This window comes from Acomys minous, assembly GCF_964271855.1.
Source record: "Acomys minous genome assembly, chromosome: 16".
Classification (NCBI taxonomy): domain Eukaryota; kingdom Metazoa; phylum Chordata; class Mammalia; order Rodentia; family Muridae; genus Acomys; species Acomys minous.
Window position 1 is genome coordinate 9,830,904 of NC_140498.1, and position 12,118 is coordinate 9,843,021.

A 12,118-nucleotide genomic window follows, 5' to 3' on the forward strand; every position below is an offset into this window, starting at 1 on the left:
CCTTGACCTTCCTCCAGGACTCCGTGGCTCCGCGGCGCTGCCTCTGTGTGCTGAAGCTGGCCCTTTGATTGCTCTTCTTCAGCATTTCCCTGGGACATCATCACTAGCTCAGGGCTTCCCAGGCCCGGCCTACCCACTCCCAATGTCCTGTCCACCATATGATTACCAGCATCTCTGCCCTCTATCCACTAGGGGGAAGTATAACCTCCCAGTCAGAGCAACCCAAAATACCTCAGCCTGCAGCTGCTGTGTAACCACTTCCAGTTCCACATTGATATGCTAATTAGGATGCAAATGAATTGATGGAATAACTTAGACACCCTCAATAGATTTAATATGCAACACTACTAAATTTAGTCTTTACTATATTTTATTCTTCCTATCCCAAACCCACACATCTCCTCCCGTTTATTCACAAGGACATAGCTGTATTCTTCAAAAGGCTGTTAGACTGTGATTACTGTATCAGCTCTTACATAACTAAATTTATCGCCTAGCGTTCCACCTGCCACAGCTTCTCTTAAATAACATCATTTCTTCCAATATTACATTTTTTTAACCAGCTGCTGATCAGAGAACTATTGACTTTTTCCTTTCAGACAAGGTACCACGTAGCCCAGGATGGCCTTTGAGCTCCTGATCTTCCTGTGTCCACTGTCTGAGTGCTATTTGCTTATTTTTTGAGATGAACTCTCCGTCCTACTTAACTAGCCTTGAACTTGTAGGGTCGGGAGAGTGTCTGGGAGCACAGGTAGGTGTCGTCACGTGCAGCAAGATCCATAGCTCTTTGCTAGAAGTGCCCGCCCCCAAGCCTAACAAGAGTTGGCTACTAAGCCAGAACGGTGGCTAATTCTGACAGTTCCATCTCCCGTATCTATCGAGATGGCTGTGTGGCTTTTCTTTACCTATGATATGCCTGGCAGGCTAAATAACGATAACCACCACCCACTGGCTTATTTTTCAAAAGATTTAATTTTACGTGTATGCATGCTTTGCCTGAATGTATGTATGTATGTCTATGCATCACATGTGTGCAGTCCCCATGGAGGTCAGGAGAGAGTACTGGATCCCCTGGAACTGAAGTTACAGATAGTTGTGCATCTTTCTTCTTCTTGTCATCCTTGGGCGGCATGGCGAAGCTAGGAGAGTGGCAACAACCACTGCGGCCTCACTAAGATGTCGGAGAAAAAGCCCTTTTACATTTTCTTGGGTATCATTTGTGGATATTTTAATGTCTCATTTTGGCATTAATATTGAGAATAGGGCTGGCATTAATTTGTAAATAATTAATTATAATGGCATCTGTTAACTTTGGAAGCAGTAGTAGAGGCTTGCTTGGAGAAAACAGCCTTCACTTTTGTTTGTTGCACTTTAGTAGGGGTTCAGTCTTTAAAACAGCTAAGTCATCATATAGAAACATGGGCAGCCTTACAACCAAAGCCACATCCGGTCCTCACATTAAACTTCTTGAAGGCTGAGTAAATTAAAATATACCTTTAGAATGTTATGTTTTTCTGAAATGGGTTGAAAGCAGAAAGCGTAGTACCCCTCAACACCGATCATGGTCAAAGACCTCAGCTGTCCCTCATCTTGGGCCTCTCCATGATCAACAGCCGTCCGTTGCCATCACCCAGGATGACCCTGGAGTTATAGCACCTTGCCAAAATTACACACACACACACACACACACACACACACACACACACACACACACACGTGACAAGTGGATTCCTGGGGTGACAGGGCAAACCACTGCCTTTCCATTCTCTACCTGTCTCCCCAATCTACAAACTCTGCAGGTTAGGACTATGCCCCCGAGATGAGACCCAGGCCAGGGTGATCAGAGGACAGATCCTGAGTCAAAATGAGCCTCCATAAAACAGGATGGCCGCCGAGGTCCCTCCTACCTGGGTTGCTTCTCAGGCGGCTCTCAGTGAGTTCAGAGATGGCTCCAGAGGTTGAGGTCTTCTTCAGGCGCACTGTCCCTGAGGAGGCACTGCCAGGTTTGGTGAGCATGTCCTCGCTGCTGGCTCTCTTGAGCTAGAGAGAAGTTGGGGGGAAGGTGAAAGGACAAAGTCACAGTGAAGAATTCTATACCCACCTGTGCCCAGGAGTTCAGGTAGAATAACAGAAGGGGAAAAGGTTCTTAGCTCAGCCCGTTACAGCATGGAGCAGCTGATAATTAAACAGAGGCAAAGAACAGTGCTTAGCCTGGCCCCGGAAGTCACACTCTGCCTTCAGTGAATAAGTCAGGGAGCTAAAGACATTATTATATGGCCTACTGTGTGTGCTCTGACATACTAAAACTGATCAATCAATTTTAACCCTATAAAACCCAACACAATGGCTAGGACACATGAGGAAGAAAAACCTCAGATAATCCTATCAAATTCCTCCATTTAAGATAGAAAGGAATCCTTTATTAAAAATACCCTGGCCTTTATCCAGGGCCCTGAAGCTTCAGCTCGGGAGCCAGCTGGTTCGACACAACACAGCCCCTCACGTATATGCTCATGGCATTCAGTCCAAAGTCTTTGCTGAGACTAAGGGCAATCTGTCTAGCTGCTGCTCTGTGTACACGCTCCTGTTGTCAGAAGACAACCACTTTACACCTTGTTTCTGACAAAGGGTCTCTCTCAGCCTAGCACTTGCCCAGTAGAGTAGACTGGCTCGTCTCGGTTGTTAACTTGACATCCTTGGGAAGACGGACCCTCAGTTGGGCCATGAGCACATCTGTATGGCAGAAGATTGGCCCATGGACGTGTCTGTGGGGCATTTTCTTGATTGCTGGTTGATATAGGAGGGCCCAGCCCACTGTAGGCAATACAGTCCTATGTCCACGGCCCTGGGCTCTATAAGGAATCTAGCAGCTCAAAGGCTAGGTAGCAAGCCAGCAAGCAGCATCCCTCTATCTACCATTTCCCAGGAGGCCCTGCTGCTTGGGTTCTGTGAGCTCTGTTTTGGCTCACAGTTCGGGGAAAACAGTCCCATGATGGCTGGAAAGGACCAGCGACAAGAGGCTTCTTGCTTACTCCTCAGCAGATCAGTGTGGGCATGAGGGCATGGGGGCAGGTGCAGCTCAGATGTCTCTCTCCTTTTTCTTTATTGTTCGGTAAGTTTTCCTGCTTCCAGAAAAGTCTTTCCAGCTATACCCAAAGGTGTGTCTCATTAATCTCACTAATGCTCTAAACATGTGTGCAGGCATGTGTACCTGTGTGTACACAGCGAGTTCCAGGCCAGCCAGGGCTACACAGTGAGTGTGCGCGCGGAGATGAGGGAGCAGCATCAGGTGTTCTTCAAGAGCTGTGGACATGCTTTTGAGATGCTCGTCACGTGGTAAGGTTCGGGCCTTACCGCATAGATCAGGCTGGCCAGTGAGCCCAGGGTCTGCCTGTTTCTGTCTCCCCAGTGCTGGGATTATTAGTTCACGGCACTACACCTGGTTTCCTTTTTGTTATTGTTGTTTGTTTTAGGTTTTTTTCGAGACAGGGTTTCTCTGTGTAATAGCCCTTGGCTGTCCTAGACTCGCTTTGTAGACTGGGCTGGCCTCTAACTCACAGAGATCTGTCTGCCTTTGCCTCCTGAGTGCTGGGATTACAGGTGTGTGTGCACCACGCCTGGCGCTCTCCCTCTCTCTCCCTCTCCCTCCCCCCCCCCTCTCTTTAATGCGAGTCTAGGGCTTGAACTCAGGTCTCATGCTGACAGTTGACCAACTGAGCTAGTTCCTCAGCCAAGTTCTTTTTTTTTTTTTTTTGAGACAGGGTTTCTCTGTGTAGCCTTGGCTGTCCTGGACTTGCTTTGTAGACCAGGCTGGCCTCGAACTCACAGCAATCCGCCTGCCTCTGCCTCCCGAGTGCTGGGATTAAAGGCGTGTGCCACCACGCCCGGCTCAAATTCTTTTGTTTTGGTGTTTGGGGTGAAGCCCAGGGCCACACATATGTTAAGAGCATGCACTGAGGGGACAAAAATGACTCAGCGGCTAAAGGTGCTTGATTTTCAAACCTGATGACCTAAGTTCAATCCCCAGGACTGACATGGTGGACAGGGAGTCAATTCCTACAAGCTATCTCCTGACACCGCCAACCTCGACACACACAACTAAGTCAATAAATACTGCGGTAATAACTAAAAACTATGCAGTGAGGGTTTAAGGAGATGGCTCAGTGGATAAAGAGGGCTTGACGTGCAAACACGAGGACTGGAGTTCACATCTCAGAACCCACATGAAAGATGGAAGGGCAGGCATGGAAGTCTGCCCATAACCCTAAGCACTTGGGTGGCAAAGACAGGAACACCAAGTTTGGTGAGCCAAGTCAGCGAGCCCAGGTTTCACTAGGAGACCCTGCTCCGAGTAAATAAAGTGGAGAGCAATTGAGGGAGACTCAAGGTCATGCCCTCTGGTTACACAAACACACACGCACCTCACACATATACAGACATGCGTATACATGCGCACATACTAGACACACGACAAGTAAGATGTGCGTGGAGCTGCTCCCCACCGGCCAGCAGAGCTTATAAGGGGAATTGCTCATTTCCTCATCATCTATGCCGAGGAATTCTGAATGAGAAAGCAGGTTTTTTTACTGAAGCTTTCCCGGGATGTAGGATGCAACACAGAGGAGGCCACCATGCCTTGGAAGTGAAGCTCCAGATCTACTCACTCTGTCAGTCACAGGTGCACCTGAGGAGAGAGAGCACCTGCCTCAGTTCTTCCTCCCTTTGTGGCTTTGTTCCCTGGTACCCAGAGGCAGCTCAGCTCTCATCTGGGTTTCTGGCTCGCTATGGAAGATCCCCAAGAAGGTAGGCTCAGGTGTCACTTTGGTATGTGTAGTAAGTACTCACACTAAGTGCTCCCTGGGAGTTAAGCTGCTGCTGAGCCCCTGAGCTCACAAAAGAAAAGCTTTAAATACCTCACAGACTAAAGGAGCTAAGGCATCCCTCTCCATTTAACAGAGGTGAGAGAAAACCTCAAAGCTCCATTGTCATCAGCTGCAACAGAAACCAGTCTCTAGCGGGAGGTGACTCCTTGTCTGTGGTCCTATCAGCTGCGGCGAGGGTTTCTTTCCCCCCGTACATGCCTGACTGCGGCTCTTCTCGAACTCAACACCAACCACCAAGTTGCTGAATTTCAGGTTGAGGCAGACATTTCCAGGGACTGTGAAACTGTTTAGAGCAGCCCGTCTGTGGAATTCGAATGCTACTCACCTCATAAATTTATCGTGTCTGGCAGCTACATTAAAAAGTAAACTAAAGAGCTGGGTGTGGTGGCACACACCTTTAATCCCAGCACTCCGGAAGCAGAGGCAGGCGGATCGCTGTGAGTTCGAGGCCAGCCTGGTCTACAAAACGAGTCTAGGACAGCCAAGGCTACACAGAGAAACCCTGTCTCAAAAAAAAAAAAAAAACAACAACAACAACAAAAAAAAACCCAAACAAACAAAAAGTAAACTAAAGCAAATAAAGAATCTATGGTGATGCCTTTAATCCTGGCGCTCGGGAGGCAGAGGCAGGTGGATCCCTGAGTTCGAGATCAGCCTGGTCTACAGAGTGAGTTCCAGGACAGCCAGAGAAACCTTGTATTGAAAAATCAACCAATCAATGGGAGGGAGGGAGGAATGGGAGGATACAAGGGATGGGATAACCATTGAGATGTAATATGAATAAATTAATAAAATATTTTTAAAAAAACAAAAGAAAAATTAATCAATCAACCAATCATAAAGACGCTGCGGTGGCCTGGCAGTGTCCTGCTGCTTGCTGCACACGCCTGACAACCTCAGTTTAGTCCCGAGAACCATGGTGGCAGGAAAGGACAGACTCCAAACTGAATTCCACACACCTGTCCCAGCCCCACAATAATAATAGTAATACATTTTAAAGATAAACTTAATACAGCATGGGGTGGCGCACACCTTTAATCCTAGCACTTGGGAGGCAGAGGCAGGCAGATGTCTGTGAGTTCAAGGCCAGCCTGGTCTACAAAGTGAGTTCTAGGACAGCAAGGGCCACATAGAGAGACCCTGCTTTAAGAAAGAAAGAGGACTGGGAGGTGGTGGCACACGCCTTTAATTCCAACACTCAGGGAAGCAGAGGCAGGTGGATTTCTGAGTTTGAGGCCAGCCTGCCTGGTCTACAGGGTGAGTTCCAGGACAGCCAGGGCTACACAGAGAAACCCTATCTCATAAAACCACTATAACGAGAGAAAAGAAAGGAAGGAGGAAGAAATGAAGGGAGGGAGGGAGGGAAGAAAGAAAGATACAGATAGTCAGACAATCAGTTCCGATTCCCAGCATCCACATAAAAACAGCCCTGGGAGAACAGAGACAGGGGGATGCCTGGAGCCCGTTGGCCAGCCAGCCTAGCCAACTGGTAAGCTCCTGGTTTAATAAGACTGTCTCAAAATCTAAGGCAGATAGCAATCAAATAAGATCCCTGCCGGGCATAGTGGCACACGCCTTTAATCCCAGCACTCGGGAGGCAGAGTCAGGTGGATCAATGTGAGTTTGAGGCCCAGCCCAGTCTATAAAGTGAGTCCAGAACAGCCAAGGCTACACAGAGAAACCCTGTCTCGAGAACAAAAAAAAAAACCAGATCCCTGATGTTGACCTCTGGCCTACACACACACATACATGCACACTCATACCCACACCCAAATGAATACACACATACAAAAAAAAAAAAGGAATTTATATATTATAAGTTAATCTACCAAAATATTATCAATACTTAATATGTGATCAATATAAAATGCTCAAAGTCATTTAACGAAGGGATATTCTGAGAAATGCATAGTTAGGTAATTCTTTCGTGGTGCAAACACTGTATGTAGGATGTACTCCCACAAACCACTGCACAACAAGCTATATGGTATATATATAGACTATATTGATAATATGCATGCATGTGTGTATGTATAAATAGGTACTCTTTCTGGGGTCATGATGGATGAACAACACAGGACTAAATCAAGTGCAAGAGAAAGGACATACTCAGGAGACGCAGTCAACAGCACCTATGAACGAGAGACTACCACACAGCCTCACATAGTGATTACAGCACACCTCTCTCTCTGTAAGCAGGTATGCACCAGAATAGTTACTAATGCAAATACATAAACCAGAAACACAGCTGTCTGAAACTTTATTATACTGAGTAGATAGCAGGGTGTACATTCCCTCATATGACTGGCAAAGCGGGCACACAAATATATTACCCCACACACGTGAGCAAGGCACTGTGCTCTGACAATACAATGGCCACAGAAGTCCTTCAGCACCGTTAAAATCTTACAGTGCCCTCGCTCGCGTGTCCACCACTGGCTGAAGTGTCATCTCGTGGCTCGTGGCTGTCTATTAGTGCACTCTTCTGCAATTTTGGGTACTAACTCTCTAAACCTGGCTTAAGAGCGTATCTCCATTTAAAATGGCCACATCCTAAGGGCTCCAGTGCCACAGGTGGCTAGTGACAATCATGGTGAGAGCATTCTGTAGGAACTATCACAGAACACTGCTTGGGTCTCGAGACTGAGACAAGGAGCCCGTACTGGAAGGCTGCACACCTTCCAGAATATACTGCTACAGTACATGCTGGGAAAGCCTGATGTCTCCAAACAGGTCCCTAGCTGCAGGGTCTGGCAGCCTGTGCAGGGCCAGGCTAAGACAAGCATCTAGCCTCTGTTTTCCTTTGTTGCTTTCCTTTCCTTTTGTCATCGAATAGGAAATGAGCAAAAAGGTGACTAGGTCTTCCAAGAGATGCAGGAAGTCAGCAGCCTGGCCAAATGCTTCCTATGCACACTGGGCAAGGCTTGGGCATCAGGAGGTGACACAGAAGCAGTGGGAAAGGGTGAAGGAGACCAGCTCTAGCGCCCAGTCCTTGGCCCAGGCAGCCCTTCTGAGATGCATTTCTGTACCCTCATCCTAGAGATGTGGGAACCTGGGGATCTGTTCACTGTACTGTCATCCTTGGACTGAGCCAAACTCTACTCAAAAACAGCAGGAGAAAAAAATAGCATCTGTATATAAAATTTGCATTATTCTCCTTGTCCTTATTCCTAAAACAGCACAGTGTAACAGCTATTCACATCAAAATAGATATTATAAGTAACCCAGAGATGCTGGAGTGTAAGGCACAGCGAAGGACTTGCAGGTCTTAGGAAAATACCACAGTGTTTCTGAGAAGGCCCCTGAGCACCCACAGACTCCGGCATCCACAGGAATCCTGGAGGAAGGACACCCGCAGACAGTGAGGTTCAACTTGAATTTCTTGTCTGTTCATCGAAACCCAAACTAATGCTTTGTCGATGTAACTAGGTAAGCCCTGACTCCCGGCGCTGGCCCTCCATTGTGGCTGGAGTGATGTGGCCCGTGGAAGCCAGAGCATGCTGCTGCTTCAATGCCACGAGGAGGGGGCCCAGCGGCATCCTTGCCCACCCCTCCTGCATCTCCTGCCTTGCTCTTCCAGCTCCTGCAGCTCAGCCGGCATCTGAAATTAGGCATTCAGTTCTATTTTGGGTGGATTCGATTCGGTTTCCTGTTTGTGAACAGTTAAGGCACCCACATCCAGTGCCTTTGAGACAAACATCACAGTGCTGCTGGGAGACGGGCTGCAGATTCCAACTGCCCTGTCTGCTCGCAAGTTTTCACAAGGGAAGGAAATCTACTTGATTCTTTATCATCACCATTCCCTCCTCTCCTCTGCTGGAGTTCCAGTGATGTTTGGTCACCTCTGGCTGGAAAGGACAGGGCCGGCGAGGTGCGGGTGCGGTTCAGTTCCGACTACCACCCTTCCCTAGACCCAGCTGTTCGTGCCATAATATCAGGCCAAGAAAGCTCAGGCTATCCTCAGAAACACTCTGATACTTTTTTTTTTTAAAGATTTATTTATTTATTACATATACAGCGTTCTGCCTGCACGTCTGTCTGCTCACCAGAAGAGGGCACCAGATCTCATTCTAGATGGTTGTGAGTGACCACGTGGTTGCTCGGAATTGAACCCAGGACCTCTGGAAGAGCAGAGAGTGCTTTGTTTTGTTTTGTTTTTCCAGACAAGGTTTCTCTGTGTAGCCTTGGCTGTCCTGAACTCACTTTGTAGCCCAGGCTGGCTTTGAACTCACAAAGATCTGCCTGCATCTGCCTCCCCAAGTGCTGGGACATCTCTTCAGCCCCCAACTTTTTTTTTTTTTTTAAAGATTTATTTATTAAGTATACAGTGTTCTGCCTGCAGGCCAGAAGAGGGCAATAGATCTCATTATAGAAGGTTGTGAGCCACCATGTGGTTGCTGGAATCTGAACTCAGGACCTTTGGAAGAGCAGACAGTGTTCTTAACCTCTGAGCCATCTCTCCAGGGCAAGGCCACACTTCTTAATCCTTCCCAAATAGTTATACAAACTGGGGGCCAAGTATTCAAACATATGAGACTATGGGGGTCATTCTCATTCAAAGTACCTCAGAATGTTTGGATAAGTCATGAGATACCTAAAGTTGCATATCATACATAAAGCGTATAATATATATATATTATATAAACTTAATATATATATTAAATGCAGTTATGCTATTTGGGCTGAGAATGCCTGCCCAAAAGCCATAAACTATCTAATAAAAAAAACCCAGTACCAGCATAAGAAACCCCCTTTTTTGTTTGTTAGTCAGGAGAGTCCAAGATACTCCCAAAACAATATAGGCTTCGCCTTGGCTCGCTCCCAGAGATCGAAGGTCCCTATTTCTGAAGACACCACGTACTTCAGACACAGGACTCAGGATGCAAGCACATCGGGCTTGAAAGCTAGTGAGCCTAGCCACCCACTCGGGGTTAGTGAGGTCATGGGTCTCACTACCACCACTCTATAAAGCCACAATAATTCCTAATTGTATCCTAAGTATATCCTTTGTGGTGGCTTGAATGGCCCCCAAAGACTCTTGTATTTGAATGGTTGGCCATAGGGAGTGGCACTACTAAAAGGTCTTGGGGGAAGTATGTCACTAGAGGCAGGCTTTGAGGTCTTATATACTCAAGCTACACTCAATGCGGAAGACAGTCTGTCCCTGCTGCCCGTGGATCAAGAACTCTCAGCTCCTTCTCCAGCACCGTGTCTGCCCACATGCTGCCATGCTTCTGGCCATGATGATAATGGACCAAAGCTCTGAAACTGCAAGGCAGCCCCAACTAAATGATTTCTTTTATAAGAGTTGCCGTGCTCACGGTATCTCTTCACAGCAATAAAACCCTAACTAGAACATCCGTATACACACAGATAATTATAGCCCTCGCTCCTCATGAAATAAACTTCCCTTTGCAATAGACAGAGACGATTACAGAAAACCACAGCCAGTCAAAATGCAGAGAACAACTGGTTGTGGGCATTTTACAAGCCAGAGGATTAAGAAATCTGCAGTGAGACCGTGTCTCCTAGAAATGACAGGGAAGCCTCACCCACGAGTCTTCAACTTCTATGGCTGCCTAAACAAAGCCTGAACAAGAAGACACCGATAGACATGGTGACCTGGAAGGGGACAATCTCAAGGGGTCCTCCCCCCACACACAGAAAAAGAACTATAGGTAACTAAGCAATGCTGAGAGTGAGATAAGTTCCCTAACTGTTATCCAATAGCAAGTCGTAAGCCCTGAAACCATTTACATGCAAGTAGCATCAAATGGACTGATCAGGTTCTTTCATATAGTTATGTGTGTGTGTTTTGTTGTTGTTGTTGTTGTTGTAACAAGTAAAGAAAAAGAAGCCATGAGTCTGAGAGGGAATGGGGGTGGGAGAATGGAAGGGCTGGAGGAAGGAAAAGAAAGGGAGAAATGATGTAATAATATTTTAATTTAAAAACCACTCTAAGGCCGGGCGTGGTGGCGCACACCTTTAATCCCAGCACTCGGGAGGCAGAGACAGGCAGATCGCTGTGAGTCCGAGGCCAGCCTGGTCTACAAAGTGAGTCCAGGACAGTCAAAGCTACACAGAGAAACCCTGTCTCGGGAAAAAAAAAAAAAAAAAAACCACTCTAAGCCAGGTGTGGTGGTACATGTCTTTAATCCCAGCACTCAGGAAGCAGAGGCAGGTAGAACTCTGTGAGTTCAAGGCCAACCTAATCTACAAAGTATAGTTCAGGACAGCCAGGGCTATTACACAGAGAAATCCTGTCTCGGAAACAAAACAAAACAAAACTGCTCTAAACATACTTAAGGAGTTGAGCATGGTGGTACATGTTTGCAGTCCCAGCACTGAGGAAGTTAAGGCAGGGTAAGTGTAAGTTCCATCCAACCTATATAGGTAGGCTCTGTGTCAATGTAAAATATATTCAACATATTCCAAGTATTATTGATAAACATATGAAATATTTTCAGTATATTATTGGTGGAATGAATTTATTCATTTAAAAGGTGAATTTCAAAATGTGCTGTTATGGGTTAGAATTAATTGGGTTTTTAAAATGTATTTCAATACAGGGTCTCTCTGTGTAGACCAGGCTGGCCTTGAACTCACAGAGATCTACCTGCCTCTGACTCCTAAGTACTGGGATTAAAGGCGTAAGCCATCCGTGCCCAGCTGTAACTAACTTTTTAATTTAAAAATGTTGTTAGCTGAGTCTTATCTACTGTGATGGCTGTTCTTGGTTGTCAACTTGGCACCATCTGGAATTAACTAAAATACAAGCAGCTTGGCACACCTGTGAGGGATTTTTTTTTTCTTAAAAAATTTGAAGTGGGACAGGTCACACCTTCTGGTGGCAGCCTATATAAAGGACACGAGAGAAGAAAGTTCTTTGTCCTTTGCTTACTTGCCCTCCCCTGGCTGGCAAGTCCATCCTCACTGGCATTAGACCCTACGTCTTTGGGACTCGGACGTATACTGAAGAGCAGCTGAGACGTGCAGCCTTATGGACTGAACTTCTAGATTTTTGGACTCTCTGTTGGTAAACAGATATTGTTGGACTAGCAGGACCACAGCCTGTAAACCACTCTAATAAATCACTGTCTATGAATTTCATTCTGGCCCAGAAAGGAAGAGCTAGTGGCTCATGGGAAGAACCCCGACACAGAAAGTGAACGGAACAGGGAAAGAGCTGAGCGAAAACCCAGGCCTGCCCTCTGCTAGCACCCCAGGGGATACAG

General features: G+C 46.7%; 1 protein-coding gene across 4 annotated transcripts in view; it reads right to left on the bottom strand.

Annotated features, from left to right (window-relative positions):
• The window catches only part of SPECC1 (sperm antigen with calponin homology and coiled-coil domains 1), a 256,505-nt gene that overhangs the window by 179,914 nt on the left and 64,473 nt on the right, over positions 1 to 12,118 (bottom strand). For all 4 annotated transcript variants that reach the window (XM_084760864.1, XM_084760865.1, XM_084760867.1 and 1 more), the window contains exon 3: positions 1,908 to 2,040. In XM_084760864.1, the coding sequence (XP_084616990.1) occupies positions 1,908 to 2,040 (133 nt within the window). The remainder of the gene's footprint in view (positions 1 to 1,907; positions 2,041 to 12,118) is intronic.